The sequence below is a fragment of the Boleophthalmus pectinirostris genome, unplaced genomic scaffold (assembly GCF_026225935.1).
Source record: "Boleophthalmus pectinirostris isolate CB_2022bp ecotype Guang Dong unplaced genomic scaffold, ASM2622593v1 HiC_scaffold_12, whole genome shotgun sequence".
Lineage (NCBI taxonomy): Eukaryota > Metazoa > Chordata > Actinopteri > Gobiiformes > Gobiidae > Boleophthalmus > Boleophthalmus pectinirostris.
In genome coordinates this window covers 5,548,312-5,568,774 of record NW_026571018.1, presented here as the reverse complement: position 1 = coordinate 5,568,774, position 20,463 = coordinate 5,548,312, and the positions used below count along the sequence as shown (strand labels likewise).

At 39.4% G+C, this 20,463-nt stretch overlaps 1 protein-coding gene and 1 pseudogene across 1 annotated transcript; one reads left to right on the top strand and one right to left on the bottom strand.

Annotated features, from left to right (window-relative positions):
• The first annotated feature begins 6,869 nt into the window (after positions 1–6,869).
• Positions 6,870–13,427, top strand: LOC110165169 (interferon-induced protein 44-like). Its single transcript, XM_020930341.2, has 6 exons — positions 6,870–6,883; positions 7,017–7,227; positions 7,301–7,459; positions 10,999–11,167; positions 11,262–11,362; positions 13,184–13,427. Exons 1-6 carry the CDS (start codon positions 6,870–6,872, stop codon positions 13,397–13,399), a joined length of 870 nt encoding a protein of 289 aa, XP_020786000.2. The 3' UTR covers positions 13,400–13,427.
• A 1,178-nt stretch (positions 13,428–14,605) lies between these two features.
• Positions 14,606–16,389, bottom strand: LOC110165178 (general transcription factor II-I repeat domain-containing protein 2B-like; annotated as a pseudogene).
• Between the last annotated feature and the right edge of the window lie 4,074 nt (positions 16,390–20,463).

Below are 20,463 nucleotides of genomic sequence, written 5' to 3'. Positions count from 1 at the left end.
TGTTAAATTAGCACATGGTAATAAATGCTTTTAGTGCTGACAACATCACTAGCTAACGCTGCAACTTCATGTTAACTGCACAGACAGCGGTGCTTTCTGCACTCAGGCTGCACACATATCCACTGTGTTGCCAAATAATCTGTCTATAGAACAATGATTTATCTGTTGCTTCTACTTGTGTGCTATGCACAATCAATGCATGGCCATTAACCACTGGAATTTTCACTGACCATGGTATAAAGATTAACAGAACTATTAATGCATGGCTCATACAGTTTCATTTTAACATGTGTATAACTCTACAATTTACATCCTCAGTGTTTGACGAACCCTGGAGGCCAGTCAACTGGGGGTAAGGAACTGTTTGTTTTATTACAAGCTAATTACAAAACTGTATGCGATTTGTCAGACAAAAACAGGGATAATTTGTTTTAAATCTTTGCAGATGCTCTAAAATCCATTGTGAATATATGTCTAGCACCTCTCCAGCTTCTTCTGCACAGACGTGCATCATTGGCTATTACTCAGTTATAGCTACTGTATTTTATAGTCTTTGTTCCAATTCCTTAAGTGCAACATCAAAATCTAGGTTTCAAATCATGCTTCTATCCTTAAATTAACATTAATTAACTACTAAGCAGTTTGCACGTATGCTAACTGTAATGGACATGGGAAAATTCAGATGCAGTGACATCTCTAAAGCTGGACTTACACTGGGCCTGGTAGGCACACGTGAGGGTCAATCATTGTCACTTGCAGCAATATTTTATGTTATATTTGAATTATTTCCTCTTTAGATAAATGCAGCATTTTGTCATACACATCTTTATGCTGTTAATCCTGGAGATGAGGCCAATTCAAACATGAATATTTTAGGGTGAAGCTGGTTTCCTCCCTCCACACGTCACTCGCTGCCTGTGCGTACGGCAGGATCAGAGGATCAGAGCTCTGTGCACAGCAGTGGTGGCTGGTCCATAAGAGGCGATGAAGGCACCGCCCTCCCAATCAATTATGTGTGGCAAGAACGGCTTTGAGGGTCTAGGCGGCGAGTGCTCTTACCTGTCGTTCCATGGCACTGCGCTGGTGGACTATTTAAGCGCTCCCTTCTTCATCATTCCCACTTTTGCTCACCCGCTCTTCCAGGCCTCTCCTAGTGGCCGCTCTGTCCTTCAGCTCAGTGCCGCTGCTTGGCCGGTGCTTGGCACCGCATCAGTCCCTCGCTCCCCTGAATCACGGAGCAGCTAGGGTGCGCTTTCCTCTCTTCTGACAGTTCCATGGGTGAGCCGAGTGAGTCCCTCGCTCTAATGTGCTGTGCGCCACTGTGTCCCCCAAACCGTGGCGGCAGTGCGTGCCGGTCCACGTTGTTTGGACCACGTCTGGACGCAGTAGTTCTGCGTAAAGTTGTCTTTGATTCAGCCTTGGATTGCGCACTGTCACTTCCAACCACGGTGTCAGCGGGGGCCTGCAGCGGTGTGAACCCACCGCCTCTGCTGTTTTGTTTCAGCGCTGTTTTGTTTCTGGTTTTGGAGCTTCGGTCTGTTTTGTTTCAACATTTTTTACCTGTAAAACACGACAGTGTACGGTGGTGTATTGCTCTCACTCCGCAAAAAATATTTCGGCTCAGTATCACGTAATTACCTTTAAATGTTTTCTAAATGCAGTGATATTCAGTTTGGTTTAAATTTCTTGCAAATTACACTACTTTTGCATTTGTTGGTTTGTAAATAAGACATTGAGTTGCAGCAAAGCATTGCATTGAAATGGATTAGTTATGCATGTTTTATATTTCACGTTTACTGGTGTGTTTACTCTACTTGGTTTGATGTAGAGATTGGTGTGTTTAGTTTAGTTTGGACTGAAGGCATAGGCTTTTCACAAGGCTTTTCATTGGATTTTCACAATACTGTTTGATCATTCTCTCTGTACATTCTCTCTGTAAAAAAACATAATACAAAAACATAATAAATAACTGCATAGTAAACTGTGAACCAAAAATGAAAAGGTCATTTAATCTCATGTCATTTTTTTTTTAAAGTCTAAGTATAATGTAATTTAACATGAAACTATTCGGAATACAGTACTCTGATTTGGCCAAGTACAGGAATACAATACAAAATACATTTTAATGCAAGTATTCAGTATTCTGTAACTAAATACATTTTCATAGTTGGAACCTTACTATAACGTTTAATGACACATAGAACGACCTTTCTGAGTACCTAGCCCACTTCAAAACAATCTAGTTGAAAGGAATTACAGAATTATTTAAGTTGATCAGAGCAGCACAAACAATCAGTATTTTCTCAACAGTTGGCACTTCACCTTCATCACATGTCAAATAGTCTATCGGCAGAGTGGCTTGCAAAATAGTGTACTTGTTCCTCAACAGTCCTATCACACGTTCCATATGAATTCGCAGGTGCGCGATCTTCCTGGTGGTCTCAAGTTGTAGCGGTGATAGTTGTGACTTGCCTTTTGTAAATGCTGGAATTTTGGCCTCCGCACCACAAGCACCGACCACATCCTGAATGTCAAAACCTCTATCGGCCAGAATCATACCACCCGGAATCAACTTGTCCAGAAGTCCACAGTTTTCTGTAATGTGTTTGTCGCTAGCACGACCACCCCAGCATTCTGACAAGAACGAGATTGAACCCTGAGGTGTAATGCCAATGAGAATCTTGACTGTGTTGTGATGTTTATAGGAGTACCATGTTCCAGCTCTTTCCTCCAGGCAGGAGGGGCGTTCAATGAAAATTTCAAAGCAGTCAATGAAAACAGCACATTTTAGACCAAATGCAAATTCCATTGGCATTGTCAGGCGAAGCTGGTCTCTCTTTGGCCATTGAATGATCCTCTTCATCCGCCAGTACATCTTATCTACTACTACTGTGAAAGTTTTGGAGGCTGTTGATGGTGAAATGTTGAACCGATAACCAATGTCCTGAACATGAAGATTCAGTCTCAGTTTCATGAGCACCAAAATAAACTTTTGGAATGGGTTCAGCTTTGACCTGACAGGATCTTTGATGTGGTCTTTCACACATGAGAACAATGACATGAGCATCATATAATTTGGGAGGCCCGTGTAAAATTTCACCTTATCATCATTATCTTTGAATGTGGCCTCATTAATTTCCATTTTGGAAATTTGCAATTTAAGTTCCAGATTCTCAAACAGTAGTCGGTTAATTTCTTGATTTGCTATTGCATTACGTTTGACAGACGCAGCCTTATCTTCTGGACACATCTCATTGCCTTCTAAACTGCCCAGGAGATAAAATTTGCAGACTGGCTGTAACGGCTCGCTTTCAGTTGGCTCCATTTCAGACTGATGTGGTGCAGTCTCTGTCTCATCAATTTCTGCTAAACTGAGCGGTGTCTGAGCACATTCTGCGGTGACAACTTTAACTTTCTGGGCTTTGAGACGTTTGTAGCGCTCATCTGTGGTTGTTGCTGTCCTGTATCCCATGAAGACCGATGGAGACCAATCAGGATGTGTTTCATCATAAAGACTTGCAGGCTTTCCTGTAATTGTTTAACAAAATACATGTTATTTGCATGCAGTTATGCTTAGCAATAAAAATAATTACTGTTAAAGTGTTTCCAGTTCACAATTTCAATTAAGTTACTTTGGTATACTGCTTGAAATGCAGTCGCTAGCACTATTATGCTATGCTAATTAGCAATTGCTCTATTGTTTCTACTTAAGAGCCACAAATTCTTAAAATAATATTTAACTTACCACTTCTGAAGTGATCCGACCAGATTCTTGTGTATTTTGAAGGCTTGAAATCTGCCCTGTTTAAACGTGAAATCCACTGTGCACGTCTCCGTTCACTTAGTTCTTTAGTTTTGTCACCTTGATTTTTTATAACAGCTGGAATTGAGTAATACGACTTGCCATCTTTACTAAATCTATTGTGACAGCGAAATACAACTGTTCACCATTTTTATATAAAAACAATAAATAAATACAAATATGTCCCAGTCAAGTGCAAATAGCTCATTACCGCAATTCACGGCTGCCCACAAACATGGCCGACTTCAGTGTTTACATCCGGGCATTTTTCTCGATCGAAAACCATCTATACTTTTACCACAACATTTAAAACACAATAAGCAATTTATGATGGTGCTCACGGTCAGTATCAGTGCAATTAAGATGTGACACATTAGTGTCCATGACAAGATGTTAGATCTTACACTGAAAGCCTGAAGCACCGTCTCAAGTCCCATAACAGGAAGTTGGAGACAAAATCAGATCTGGCTCTAAACTAAATCCTCACTGTCACAGAAACCATGAAAAGTACTTACTTCTGATCAGTCTGCAGGGGCTCCTTTTGGGGACACTCAGCAGAAGAGCTGTCATCTGGGGCAAAGAATATAAGTTTTGGTTGGTTAGCTAATGTTATCTGTTGTTAAAAGTTATGCCTTACATTATTGTGTTAACGCACCAACATGATTGCACTTTAGTCTTAAGAGTCAACACACTGCACAAATAATAAATATCTGTGGTTAAAAACACAACCAGTTCAGACACCGGTGCCACAGTTGCTCCACAGCCGAGGGGAGAGCTTCAAGAGCGGCGCCCAGCCAGAACCGAGCCCGTTACAAACAACTAATGATCACAGAGCAGAGTTATAACTCCGTGATCGTAAAAACATATATGAATATAAGTAGCGTTATATAAAAATAGTATTTAGATTGGGATTTACCACAAGAGATGGAGTTATCTCGACACCCAACCTCGCTTCATCACGTTAGCTGCTACTGTCGCTAACTTTACTGCTACTGCACTCATCAAAACTGATAAAACACACAATCACATCACAGACGTACAGACATCACAATGTAACGTTAACGTTATGTACATTAATGATGACTAATACAATTAACTTTTAAACTATTGCTTACAGTTAAATCCGCGGACAACAGGTGAGTGCTCCTCCTTTCCACTCAGGTCCCGCTAACAGCTGATGAGTCAATGACGCGTCCGCAAAGCAAATCTGAACCGGTTTAGCCGCGGATCCTCATTGATAGAACAGCCGATCCTCAAAGCGGACTGACTGTGGGGCGAATTTGGGGGACCGAAAGCGGATCTGCTGCGGATCCTGATGCTATCAGGGTCCTTATATCACGAAATAACGCGATAATTTCATATCACGTATTAACGTGATAATTTCACGTTATAACGTGAAAATACCACATCATGTAATGACGTGATGAATTTCATATCACGTAATAACGTGATAATTTCACGTTATAACGTGAAAAATATTACGTTATAACGTGAAACTTTTCACGTAATTACCTGATACTGAGCCGAAATATTTTTTGGGGAGTGAGAGCAATACACCACCGTAACAGTGGGACACACTGTCGTGTTTTACTGTTTTGCTTATGTAGCTACTTGTTAGCAAGTTAAAACTTTTAAAATAGAAAAAAAAAAAATAGATTGTGTAAATGATGGAACCTGGCTCTCTTCCTCTCATTGATATGCTTACCTGTGTGCCTTACATTTAGACCTTTTTCCCCAAACTAGATTTGGGGTTGGCGTCGTTGCAACAATTTATCATAAAATTTATAACATCCAAATTGTTAACCACTCGTGCCACCACACATGCAAATTTATAAGATAATGAAACATAAAAATTTGAGATAGTTCTGCATTATTAATGTTTAAATTAGGGCTGGGCAAAAATAAAAAATATTAATCGCATGAGTTTGAGTGCAATTAATCAGACACGTTGCATGTCACGTGGTCAGAAAAAAGGGAAAAAGTGTAAAGAAAAGACATCAAACTTAAAGAAACACTCGCAGTGGACTTTTTCAAAATAAAAGCCAGTGAGCAACAGACGTTTACAATAAAAAAGTAAATAAATAATAAAAACTGTGTTAACAGTGTTAAAATAATTGTCTGCGATAATTAATTAATTAGTTAACGCAAAATTAACACGTTAACGTGCCCGGCCCTAGTTTAAATATTACATACATGTTGACTATTAATAACATACATCACAAAAAGACACATCTTAATCTGTTAGTTTTATATATATATATATATATATATTTTTTTTTTTTTCTGCATTTTAAAGTACACAACTGAGCAGCTTGGTGTGATCTCCTAAACCCCCACTCTGCCCCAGAGTCCCACCACAAAGACAAACTCCACAGGACACAGGGACAGCCTCACATTACACCTGACACCAGCTGAAAGGAATATGTGCACAAGAAGAGTAGAAGAAGAGTGTGATGAACTTTTACTGTAAGAGGCAGAAGCCAGAGGAGGTTAGCACTGGTGTTGTAGCATTACTTACAAGTGTATCTGATTCCTGCTTATTAAACACGCCAGGACAGTCTGCACTGGCTTTAAAATGAACTGGGATTTAAACATATGACAGAGGAAATACAGATTACACGAACACTGATGCATTTGGACAACAGCATGAAGCTAACACTGCAGAGACTCCCATTCATTCAATACAACACCCCAAAACTCCAGATGAACAATCCAGGGAATAAATCAGCAAAAATGTAAATTACCACACTATTTATTGGCAAATACAGCTGTGCTAGATGTTGGAAAGTGTTTTGGATTTTTTGTTTGTTTGTGTTTTGTTTTTGTTTTTTTTAACAAAACAAAAGCTGAGTTCATATTATGTCCAGATGCAGCTCTCTGTTTAATAAGTGTTAATCCCAGTATAAACGAAGCAAAAACATGCATGAAAATAAACCCAGTTACCTTATGGGCTATTGCAGAATTTGTGACACACACTGTTCTTCATTCTTTTAGCAATAATATCCTACTAATAATATTTTCATATAATAATAAAAACCAAGCCTTCCTAGTGTTTACATCACCAACCATGCGCCCTCTGCTGTATGCATGCAAAAATATACCCATAAAAATATGCAACTTTTCTCTACAATGTCAGTAAATGAGGGTCATTGCATTTCACACCCCTGGCATAGACTGAATACCATAACAATTTGTGTTTGAATGATTTTCCCAGAATCGAGGGCAAGGAGGAACATCTGAAGATGATAAATAAGTACAAACCAAGGCACGGAGAGAAACATCTGCGTGTCCTGGTGTACGGTCCGGTCGGAGCTGGGAAGTCCAGCTTCATCAACTCAGTGACCAGTGCTTTGGGTGAAACTCTATGTAATGAGGCTGCAGCCAACACCAGTGATTCAGCCTCCTCACAAAGCTTCACTGTCAAGGTTCCAGAGTTAGTTTTCTATTGTTTTGAGTTAATGATGGCACAACTTAACCTTATCTATTTGTCTTCTTCAGTACGAAACTCACCGCATTTACAAAGATGAATTTGACTCTGATGAGACCTACCCTTTTGTCTTCAATGACATAATGGGGATGGAGTCTGGAGCCAGTGAAGGCATTCGTCCTGAAGACATCAAACTGGTCATGAAGGGACATGTGAAGGACGGATACACGGTAACTCCTCCACCTTCTTCTTGTGGAATATAAATTGTTATTGTAAAGAGCTTTCAAAGATGTATGGAACCCATTTCTACGAAGTAATCTTAAATCAATATTATGGCTTTTAAAAAAATATGTGTGTATTTAGATGGTTGGTAGGGCTGAGCGATATTGAAAAAAAGAATCAAGATTTTTTTTTTTTTCTCAGTATTGATCAATCTTGATTTTGATTTATTCTTCTTCTAGCTTATTAAAAACATAGACATGTAGACTTCAGACATAAATGTGTCAGGGTCACAACAGTTTTTATTTCCTGTTGATATGACTGATTCTCACATAATGGAATGAGTATGTACAATATATTACACCTAAATTCATCTGTAGTGTTGGGGAGTAACAGATTACATGTACCAGAGTTACGTAATCAGAGTACAAATTATGAGTAACTGTATTCAGTTACAGCAAAAGATGTTCATTTTGTCGTCTTATATACTTTAACTTCTTGGGTTCTTTTTAGACAATGCAGTAAAGCGTATTTACCTTGTTGACATGTTTCGGCTGCTAGCTGTGAGCCATCTTCAGAACTGTCACCGGTGTTGGTGTTGACGTGTCATATCAGCTGTTGTTACTTCCTGTAGGCGTGGTCACCCTGATGGACCTGGCAGGTTGCTCAGACTGACCACGCCTCCCGTCGCCCGGTGTTCATTACACAATTATTACGTTTCGTGGCCAAATCAACATACTTCCAATACAATAGCACCATTTACCGACAGAAAGAGGCAATGGGAGATCCACTATCCGCAATAATGAGCAGTTTTTTCATGGAGGACTTGGAACAGAAAGCTTTCAACACCGCACCACCACAATGCCGGTTAACATTTTGGAAACGTTACGTAGATGACATCCTAGAAAAAATACAGCAAGGACACACGCAAGAACTCACGGACCATCTTCACACACAAAGACGACACAGGAAACATTCAATTCACACACGAGGAGGAGAAAGACGGAGCCATATCTTTTCTGGACATTAAAATCCACCACATCGCAGACGGCAGCATTAAAATCACAATATACCGGAAACCCACACACACTGACCAATATCTACTCTGGACATCCGAACACCCCACTGCACACAAACTTTCAGTAGTAAGAACATTATTCGAACGGGCCACACTCATCACAGACCGACAGGGAGGAAGAGGAGAGACACATCATACAACCACTCAAACAATGTCAATATCCCAGCTGGGCCATAAACAAAGGCAGACAACAAGTTATCAATAAAACCAACAAACCCCGGAAAAAAACACAACAATCCAACACAGGGCAGCAGGACCACAAGAACATAGTCACACTACCGAACATCAGAGGAATAACCGAACCCATCCAGAGCCATGAAAAAAACAACATAAGCACTGGAGTAAAACCAGACACAAAACTCCGCCAACTACTCGTACACCCCAAGGACAAAATCCCACAAGAACAAAAATGCAACGCCATCTACGAAATTCAATGCAAATCATGCGACAAATCATACATAGGGGAAACAGGCCGGGCATTTCACATCCGAAAAAAGGAACACCAAAAGGAATGCGAAAAGGAAACGTCAGGGAGACTCACCAGAACACAAAAAGACAAAGCAGAACAGGAAAACCTAAAATCCGCCATATCAGACACTGTAAAAGGAACAATCACATTATGGATCGGGTCGGGGCTCGGGTCATCGGATCGGAAAACAACAAGTTCAAACGCTGGATCAAGGAGGCCATTGAAATCTGAAAACAAGGCACGGACAGCATTAACCCTGATGACGGCGCGTTCCTCCTTTCACACACCTGGGACACCCTCCTCCAGAGACACCGGGCGACGGGAGGCGTGGTCAGTCTGAGCCACCTGCAGGTCCATCAGGCTGACCACGCCTACAGGAAGTAACAACAGCTGATATACGACACGTCACCACCAACACCGGTGACAGTTCTGAAGATGCAACAGCAGCAGCCGAAACATGTCAACAAGGTAAACACACTTTACTGCATTGTCTTTAAAAAGAACCCAAGAAGTTAAATGTATTCAGTTACAGTTACTGTTTCAATGAGTTTGGATTACAGTTACTTTGTTGAAATAAATTGATTACATGGCAGTATTTTCCTGTTTTCACATTCTGGGCTAAAACAGGTCTAAAAGCAGGTCTAAAAGCAGGTCTAAACCAGGACTAAACCAGGACTAAACCAGGACTAAACCAGGACTAAACCAGGACTAAACTAGGACTAAAACAAAGTCTAAAACCAGGACTAAGCAATATGACACTAACAGTAGGTGGACATACTTTAAGGCAGCAGTGATCTCATATAAAGCATTTCTCTATCAATAATATTTTTAATCTGGTTAAATAAAAACTGAGCTTTTTATTTTCTTTTAGCAGACAAACCATCTCATGTTAAGATTCTAGTTTTTGCTTCTCTACAGCAAACAACTGCCTGTTCATGGGGACTTGGGGTCAACAGACAATTTGAAGAGAATAAACATGAATTTTCAGGATGTGGTTTCTACATTCATATAGTTTTTAAAAAGCATGACAATATCAAGTAATCTAAAGTATTCAGATTACGTTACTCACCTTAAGTAACGTAATGGATTATGTTACAAACTACATTTTGGGGTCTGTAATCTGTAGGGGAATACATTTTAAAAGTAACCTTCCCAACTCTACATCTGTCTCTAGCACAAGCAACAGAAACGCAGTCACACACATTACAGCTAGCTACAGAAACACATGCTGTCTGTGCACTAAATGAGGTCTGAAGTTTCATTCATAAACGGTGAGAAAATAGTCATTTATTTTCTGTAACTTGGATTTTAATGATAAGAAGCATCAGAGGAGAGAAAGTGAGGAGCTGCGACTGGATCAGAGAGGGAGGGGGAGAGGGGCAGACAGCACCACACACAGAGGCAGAGGCTTTGACTTTTACTCAAATTATGCAGATTTAAGTCAAAACTTGTGAAACTTGAGGACATCTGACATAAAAAGACTGTGGCCCTGACTGAGAGCTTTTACCTCTTCAGCATCATTGCCAAAGGATTGGCTGTAGACCTATCAATTCAAATGCACTGGCCTTATCATTTGAGATCAGCCAAAGTTTTAATCGTGATCGATTGATTTATGGATCTTTTGATTTTTGGCACACCCCTAGTAGTAGGCATTTAAATCTGTTCAACTTGTTCCTATTGCTCACAAACCCTTAAGCACAATGTTACTGTCCACATTCATTTTGTGGGTTTGGGCAAAAATTTGCATTTTTTTTTGTCAGTTAGAGCTCTGTTGTTGCTCTTACTTCAGAGTAGATTTGTTAATTATTTATTATAAATCAGTGTTCCTTTATGATAAATCCTAGCAAACACCAGATGTGCTCAGACATTGTTTTGTTAATGGTAGGGGAAAACCATTACAACATAGTAAAATGTAAACAGTTAATCTTGTTAATCAATAAGTAATGATTCTCCCAATTCAGTTATGATATAAGTGTTATGTTTGTGTGCACTGTTCAATCCAGTTCAATCCAGTGGCTCAAATCCAGGAGGACAATCAATATTACAACCCAAACCCTAAAATTGATGACAAAGTGCATGTCCTGGTCCTTATGCTTTCTGCAAACTGCCTTGAAATTGATCCCTCAGTGATCGACAAAATGAAGGAGGTCAGGGAAACTGCCAGAGATCTGGGTAAGATGGAACTTTTCATGTATATTAGCTCTAAATATATTGGACTTCAGTTTCATATTACTAAATGGCTGATGGTCACTCTGGATGTTTCCAGGAATTCCTCAGTTAGCTATTGGAACGCACATCGACAAAGCCTGCCCTGAAATATGCAAAGACCTCAAGAACATCTACCGGAGCAAATATCTGAAGACCAAGGTGGGTATAGGCTAGAAAAAAGCAGCTGAAGGAGCACTTTTTCTAATGAGGAGTTATGCACTATAGCAGAATAATTGGACAAGTAGCCAAAAAGTAGATATTAACTGGAAAAAAGAAAAAAAAATCACAAAACTAAAGTTGACAACAAGAAAGAAAAAGTAATTTTTAACAGGGGTTGTGTGAAGCAAGCAAGCAGGAAACCTGACGAAACTTTTGTAAACCTGCATGTTTAGGCCTAAAAGTAAAAAAAAAATAATTAAAATTGAGATACACATGATAGCATACGTGTGTCAAAATCACTTCCCAAAATATTCATAAAGATTGCATAAATTGGGCAAATGTATTTAATTATCATTATTATTATATATTTTTTTATCTTCCTTTCACCACTAGCACCACCGCTTCTTGCGGCCATGAGAGGGACAATGCTTTGCAGTGATTACAAGCCATATCTGCGGTGCTCGCATTAATGAAGCTACTCACCATTTCATTTTTTATTGTCTGCACCATGCATCTTTTCCCTCAGAAGTTGTTCTTGTAAAGTTGCTGTCTGATGTCCTAAAGTGTTTTATATTTGTCTGCCACGGCTGTAAACTTTCCGTAGCCCATAACAAGTCATTCTCCGAGCTTCTGATGCGACGCACGGTGTTTACGCGACTGTAAGTGGTTTAGAGAATGTATTTTGAAAGGACATCAGAAGTTTATTTTGACACCATGTGCTTAATTTTCTTTCTTTCCCCTGTTAAAAAGCCTGGAGATGCTCTGTTGAGACTGAAAAATTTGAAGTCCAACCTAATTTGAGCGGCACATAGTGTAATGACAGCCACTGGACGCTCGTATGACACTGTTGGTGTAAATTGTCCAACCGGTTACAATAGAAAGTGATACCTGTGCGTGTGCTGTGCTGCTGCACTTAAACTCTGTTACTGCTTTGGTGTAAATTGGGGGACCTGTGTCAAAAATGTGGATAAACTTTGATGCCCCACCCTTGAGATGATGTGTACCAAATATGAGTTCAGGCGACTGCCTTATGAGGAGTTTGTGAAAGTACGACGTTTACAGAAAATGCTTTGCACAGTTTAATATAATATTGCTGACCCCTGGTGGAGCAACTTGTCTTGTCATGATCTGCTTCAAATTTCATCATTCTACGTGCAATTTCTGTGTGTTTTTCCATTACTCTAATGCAATTCTTTTTGTTTGGGGGCGTTGGAGGGACATTTTATTTATTTTCGGAAAATGGCAATAGCCACAATGCAGAGAAGCATGAGTTTTAATAGTTAGCCAAGTTTTGTGAGTTTTCACCATTGTTCACTGTGTGAAAAATGGGTGAGTTGGTTAGGAAAAGAAAAACCTGCCCTTAACCTGACCCTAACCCCTAACCTAACCCTAGCCTGATTCGTCAGCCAGTTTCACTTCGTGGAAACCGTCTGACTTCACAGCATTAGTACTTTTTTAATTTAACCAACAACAACAAAAAAAGCATTATCATTCCATACAAATTGCCTAGTGGGCGCTATTGCACCCATTGTAAAAATTTCTTATATCAATCTGTTCAGGATCGGTGCGTGCACCCATGACTAAAGTTTGGATGATTTATGGCATGGGTGTCATTGACTTTTGTGATCAGGATGCCAAAACTGAATTTTGTGCAAAATTTCAGAAAGTTTTGAAAAACGTTTTGTTTTTTTCCCTTTTGTTCTACCCCTAAATATTGATAACTTTTGATGCCCCCCCTTGAGATAATGTGTACCAATATTGAAGCCGTTTGGGTGAACGCCCTAAGAGGAGTTTATAAAAGTATGTCTTTTGTCACTGCAGATGGAAGAGTTCAGTAAAGCTGTGGGGATTCCTCTGAACAACATCATGGGTGTGAAGAACTACAGTGAAGAAACAGACCATGTTGACAACATCGACACTCTCCTCCTCATTGCTCTTAAGCACATTATTACTAACGGACTGGCCTTTGTCCGTAAACAAGCTCGTAAGGCTGACTCTCTTGCAGAGACCATGGACACACTTCATGTAAAAAAATAAAAAACCTTTAGTCAAAAGTTAATGTTTTTTTTTAAAAAAAAAAAGCAAAACTATGAAACAATGAAATATCAATCTGTGTAGCTGGGAATGATTAATTATAACCTTGATTAGACAATGATTGTTAATGAAATCACAAATGTAATTATTTTAGTAATTTTATTTTTCATGATCAAAGTGGACGTAGATGTTCCTTTTCACAAAGGAGTGAGTAAATGCACTATTATGTTCAACATGTAACTTTCTGGAGGTGGCATGTCATCTGCATGATTGACTCTATTGATACAGAATGTTAAAACCACAATTCAGAAAATTTTCCATGGAGATAGAGAAGTTTTATGCCATACTGTGGAAGACAGACATTTCCATGAAAACAGGAGGATGAGTGCTTTTTTGTCTGTTTTCATTGCAAATAAAAAAACAAATAACAAAATATATTTTTTTTTTTGTCAGTTTAAATTTGCATAGTATGCTTTGTACTATTGTCACCCCTCAATCACACCTTCAAAATAGATCAGCTGTTGGGGAACTTGACCACATTTTTGTTGCTTGACTATTGACTGTAAGTGTAGCATATCTGTGGTGTATGGCAATGAGAAAGGGGGAGGTTGGGTTGGTGTCTGGCAGGGGTGTCAAAGTCATTTTCACCAAGGGCCACATTTGGATCATGGTTGTTATCAATGGGCCGGTTGTAAACTTAAGACTGTAACAGCTACTCTGTATATGCAATATTGGTATGTTACAAATGAGAGACTGTAATTGATTTTTCATAATATTTATTTAAGTTTCAAATATTATATAACATTGAATTTATTTGTATTGCTCTACTGACAAAGTTAAGATTCACATTACTCCTTCAGGAACAGACCAAACTTTAAGTAAACTTAACAGATAACAAATAATAAATTAACAAATCTTATCAAATGTATTTAATTTACTTCTCTCAGAACCTTTCTCATTCAGGGTGATCTACTGAGAACTTGCATAACAAATCTAACATGAAGTCTTCAAAAACTGTTATATATATATATTTTTTTTAGAAAGATTGTCAGTCTCACTATATTGGTCACATTATCATTGCTGCTCACCTCTGAAGTCCAGTCCAGTAATCATGAACTGAAAATAAAAACACAACACAATCAAACATTAAACTAGAGATATTAATTTAAAAACACAAAATGCTCACCTGTTTGTTTTCTGGCTGGATGTCTAACATTGTTTCCCTTTGGTCAGCATGTCCAGATCTGGTTTTAGGTCTTGTGCTGTAGCAATCCTCAAAACAGCACGGAGGTTGTCATCAGTGATGCGTGATCTATGCTTGGTCTTGTTTAGATTCATGATAGAAAACATGTGTTCACACAGATAGGTGCTCCCAAACATAGACATAATATGGGCAGCATGAAGTCAAAGCTGTGGCATCATGTCAGGGGGAAGCAGACGGTAAAAGTCCTCGAGTGCAACATCCTGGAACTTTGATCTCAGGCCACTGTCGCACTGAAGCTCATTTAACTCCATCTGAAGATGACGTGTGCTGTCAACATCAGCACTAAAGGAATTGGCAAAGAGGGCAGATTCTGGCTGCTGCACTCTGAAGTCAGAAAAGCGTTGGTCAAATTCAGTAATTAATCGGGTTACTTTGGTTGCCAACCAAGCACATGAAAAAACTGAATATAAGGCTGAAATCCTCTTGCATACAGGAAAGTGGGCAAGATTAACCTGTTCTAGTTGGGACTTCCAGAGGTGAAGTTTCCGCTGGAACACTGAGATTGAGTCGAACATCTGCGTGATGACTTGTTTGCATCCCGGCAGTCTCTTATTCAGTTGGGTGAGATGCTTAGTTAGATCACACAACATGGCAAAATCGCACAGCCACTTTGGATCTGATAGTTCGTGCAAGACTCTTCCTTTGCTTTGCATGAAAAGAGCAATTTGCTCTCTGAGGTCAAAAAATCGCTGGACGATAGCGCTTCGACTGAGCCACCTTACTTCTGTGTGATATGAGACACCTCCATTTTTAGCACCAATCTCTTGTAAAAAGTGTTGAAACTGGCGGTGATTTAGGCCACGCGCACAGATAAAGTTGACTGTTTTCATTACAGTGGCCATAATATCATCCATTTCCAGAACCTTTCCACACAGAGCCTCTTGATGGATAATGCAATGATAGGTTATCGGAGGTGTGGGACAGTTTTCTTGTAGCATTTTCTCTTTTACCAGTCCAATCAAGCCTCGTCTTTCACCACACATTGCAGGAGCGTCATCAGTAGTCAGCCCCACCAGTCTTTCCCATGGTAATTTACAGCTAGTTACGGACTTCTCCACCGCCTCAAAAATCTCCTTCCCTGTTATTGTCCCATGCATGGCAACTATATCCAGCAGCTCCTCGGTGACAGACAGATCTGCCTTTACACCTCGTACAAAAATGGACAGCTGTGCTGTATCTGTGTTGTCTGTGCTTTCATTAGTGGCTAATGAATAAGCCAGAAAACTGTGTGCGTCATTTATAATCTGTGATGTAAGATTCCCTGCTAGCTCTTTCACTCGGTCAGCAATGGTGATTCTTGATAAACTGACATTTTTAAAAGTCTGTATCTGGTCTGGACATACCTGCTCACACACCTTCAGCATGCACTGCTTTATAAACGCACCCTCAGAGAAGCATTTGGAAGCGCGAGCGATTTCCTCTGGCACTATGAAGCTCTCACCGCTGCATCGTTCTTGGCTGTAGCTCTTGAAAACATATCCTGCTGCGATTTTAGTTTTCTTTTTAATTCTTTGACAGCTCATTGTTTTTGTTGGAGACTAAATTCAGCATACTTAGTTCCATGTTTTGTGTCAAAATGCCGATTTAAAATGTACTCCTTCATTACGGACATTGTCTCGTTACATAAAAGACATACTGGTTTTTCTCCTTGAAGTACAAAAATGTATTCATTTTCCCATCTTTCATGAAATAACCATCTTTCTACATACACTTTTCTTTTCTTGGACATTTCGGGGAGATTTGTTGAGTTTTCTCAGCCAGAACACGCTGGGGACTCACAAGAGGGGAAACACCCCACTCTAGTGGCACGATGCAGTCATTTCGTGGCGCATTGTGGGAAATGTAGTAGCTGCACAGAATTGCAACATAATAAAAATTATACCTTTTAATCCATATAAAATGCGGCCCGCGGGCCTTGGCCTTGTCACATGTGGTGACTGGGCTAACACCAGAAGATTAGGACACGGCTCTCTGAGAGAAGGGAGACCAGTAAAATTACACAAGAGACTGGGTATTTAAGTTTAGTGGCTGGAACCGTATATTGATAGTGAAAAAAGGGAATAACCAACAACATATACACAATATTTACAATATTTACATCTGCAGAAAAAAATATGACCAAGCTTGAGTTTTAGGCTATTAGTTTCAACTTCCAAGGGCACTTGTAAAAATATGTACATAGATAATTCAGGTTACACAATACAAGAGTAGCAGCAATTGATATAAAGCCCAAACCAACCCAAAACATGCTCCACAGGTCTCCAGGAAGAACAGTTGATAGTCAAGGTCAGTTAAATACAATCAATCAATGAATCTGCCCAGGGACGACAGGTGGAAATTAGCACTGGTGCTACAACCTGGTACAAGCATCTCTCCTGTTAAGGTAAATGTAAAAAATGTGAATAAATAAATAAAGAGTACAAAACTCCAAAAAAAAAAGGTGTGTTTTAAACAGGGTGTCTAAGTGTGGGGAGTGGACTGGCTGCAACAGCTCCTACCAGACCATCAAGGAAGGTTGTTGTAGAGAGGTTGTGATATAGGTCCTTGGGCTTTCAGCTTGCGTTTCAACTCGCTATTGGGGTCCAACCGGGTACAACGGGCCTCTATTGGATAAACACAACGAACTTTAGCATAACAAATGAAAACATAGGCTCATAGGCCTTTTAGCTATAGACCTTGAAGGTAGCTAGCTTGATTCGGGGTTAGCAGTGTACACATATAAGGTGTTTCTCAAGTTCCCCTAAGACCACTTTGTAGCACTCGTCCAGAGTCGGCTATGAAGCAGAGTGTCCTGCTCACAGGTCCTGTGAGCACACATGGAACAGGCTCCAGAGAGAGTGACTGCAGGTGACCCAGTCCAGTGTGATAAAACTCAGAGTTTAAATAAACATCAATGCTTCTATCAGTATTAAGTGTTCGGATATGTTTTTATGTGTCAACATGCATGAAAACATGTCAATAATAAAGACTGAGTGAATCATCTTTTATTGCGTTATTTAGGCCACTAATTAGCCTACAGACATAAATGTATAGGCTGAAACATTTTCCCAGTCCCCTTCTTTAAGAGATTTTGCTGCATTTGTCCTGATTTGAATTCCTTTGATCTGACATTAGTGTAATATATTTACTTTTATTAAAATGCATTTTACATCATGCATGCATGTATTATGTCAGTGTCTTGTATAGTCAGGGAGCCAAAGTCTCAAAAGCTCTAGAAAATGGGTTGAACCTGACATCGCCTGCCATACTTTTTATTTGTGTTTTTTTTTGTTAACTGTGACCCTGAGGACCAATAATTGGAGGCTCTGCTCTTCCGGAAATATCGCGAAAAAAAACTGTGGCCATTTTAGTGTAGGTAACCTTCATTTTGTGATAGAAAATTTTGAAAAATGAAAAATTTCCTCAAATCCTCAGTGGATTGGGTAAGCTGTCTACAAATACATTCCAGATGCAAAGAACACATGTGGTGACAACATTCAGTGAAAAAAATATTCATAAAAACACATTTCTACATGATTTTGGCTCAATTTAATGCCAAAAAATAAGGCGTTTTTTCACTTTTTTCCAATATTTTCATCTTTACCTCATTGGCAATCAACTATTCCCCCAAGTTTTGACATCAGCCAATATGCCATTCTTTTCTTCAAACAGTATAGTCATTCCACAGAAAAAAAATATAAAAATCCAACCAAAATCAATGGATTTCTTTACCATCAACAGGCCCAGAACCTCAATAGAATGTGAGGTTCCTCTCAACATTCCATAAGACACACTGGATATTTAGCATGGTTGTTAATGTCCACATTATTAAACATCATGGCCTAGGCATCTTTTAAATAATAATAATAATAATAATAATAATAATAATAATAATAATAATAAACATAGCCACAAGCGGCAATGATCGGCCCTCGCTCGAGCCTATGCCATGCCCATGCCACGCCGCACCCTGGCCACGTTGAGCTCTGCACATGCCGTGCCCCACGAATGCACCTTACTCATTGATCTAACTTCTAAATTAACACTAACCCCTAAACCTACGTGCACTCCTAACTAGGGATGGGCATTCAATGAAATTTTCTTAATCGATCGTCGGAAGAATTAACGATCGATTATCGATTAATCATTAACGTTTTTATATTAAAATGATCATCATTATTATTACTATCTGCACTAATCTGCATAAATAAATTCAACTTTACGACATATAAACTGTAACCACTCTAGAGCCACATCAATCCGTTTGAGATTTTAATGTGTTTAATTCAGTTTTGCGCAACTCTCACAGAAACAAAACTTAAAACCACATCGCTAATTTGCATAAACTAAGCGAAGATAAAACTACAGCTCTTGTGTCGCTGATGCAGTCAATTTCTGTCAGATTAAAAGACATGACTCAGTGGAATACAGGTTAGTGTGACCATATTTGCGTTTGTTAAAACCAGGACACCGTACGTGGGGAGGGACGTGGGGACTTGTCGTCGACATTGCGCGACTCTCACCTGGTAAAACTTTTTCCCACTGGACACCGAAACATATGTGCTGCTTTGTACACTGTGCACATGGACTCACACTTGTCCCGAACGCAACAGAAAGCGTGGAATTTCTTGTACAAATCACAAATACGCATTTGTGCTTCGGTACATTGCAGACTGACCGACTGTTTGTGTCTGCTCCTTCTGAGAGCTACATGTACAGACCTGTTTGGTCACGCTATGCACAGCAACCTGCATTCGGTTTGTCGCTTAAAATTAAATTTGGTTTGAGTACATCAAAGTTTTTGTTGGGACGTCCCCTTGGTGAAGACAGATTTTTAGCCAGTTGCCATGGTAACACGATGGGAGATGGAGTGTGGGCAGCATTGACTTTTTTTCATTAAGACCAGGCCACGAATGTGTGTACCAAATTTTACATGCCTACGACAAAGTAAAATTTTATTGTTCCATACAACCTCCCTAGGGGGCCAGTTTAGATTTTCTTATAATTTGCATCGTTGCCACAGCAACACTGTTTTAAAAAAGCTTTAAACAACTTTTAATGTCTCACTTATCTAGATGATACCGAATGATTCTAGTGAGTCTGGGTCAAACGCCTTAGGACGTAGGACACTTAGTAAATATACCCACAAATTTGTTAACAGAAACTTCACAAAGAGGTGTGAGTCTGGAATCATATTCTGTTTCCTCAGTTTCCAATGGGCATGATTGACAGGTGAAATAACCAATACCAGAAATGCATGGTCTGTGTCAAAATAAACATGGCATCTTGTGAGAAAAATAAGTAAATCAGAATCAGAATGACACAGTTTTATTGCCACTGTCAGTGAACAAAACCCACAAATTAAGGAATTGGGAAACAGGTCAGATTTCTGAACAATCAAGACGTGAAACACCAAACTTTTATTTATCTCAGGTAAAAGGATGTCCAGTTCAGCATCTGAAAATAATTTAAAAGGGTCTGGTCAGGCAAATATTTTTAAATACGTTAAATATGAGGCGAGTGAGGCATTGTCCCTGGTGTTGGCGGCCTGTTCTTTATTAGATCACAGCAGAAATTTTGGCTCTTGGTCATTGACTAGTAGCCAACCCTGCTATAGTTAGGATGACCAGATGAGATTGGCTTTCACTTTTTAGCTGCGTGTTGGAGTTTTCCTAGACCAGCCATTTCGAATGAATGAAAATTAGCTCATCATCAGTGCATATTTGTGCTTAATTGTAGAATGTCAAAAAATAAACATAATAGACAGATTGTAGCCACTTAGAAGCTGTCAGGGGCTGTATGCAGTCAACTCAACCTCTCTACG

Coding starts and splice junctions, on each gene's coding strand:
- LOC110165169 (XM_020930341.2), top strand. Junction 11,168..11,261: donor GGAAACTGCCAGAGATCTGG/GTAAGATGGAAC, acceptor GGATGTTTCCAG/GAATTCCTCAGTTAGCTATT. Junction 11,363..13,183: donor GCAAATATCTGAAGACCAAG/GTGGGTATAGGC, acceptor TTGTCACTGCAG/ATGGAAGAGTTCAGTAAAGC.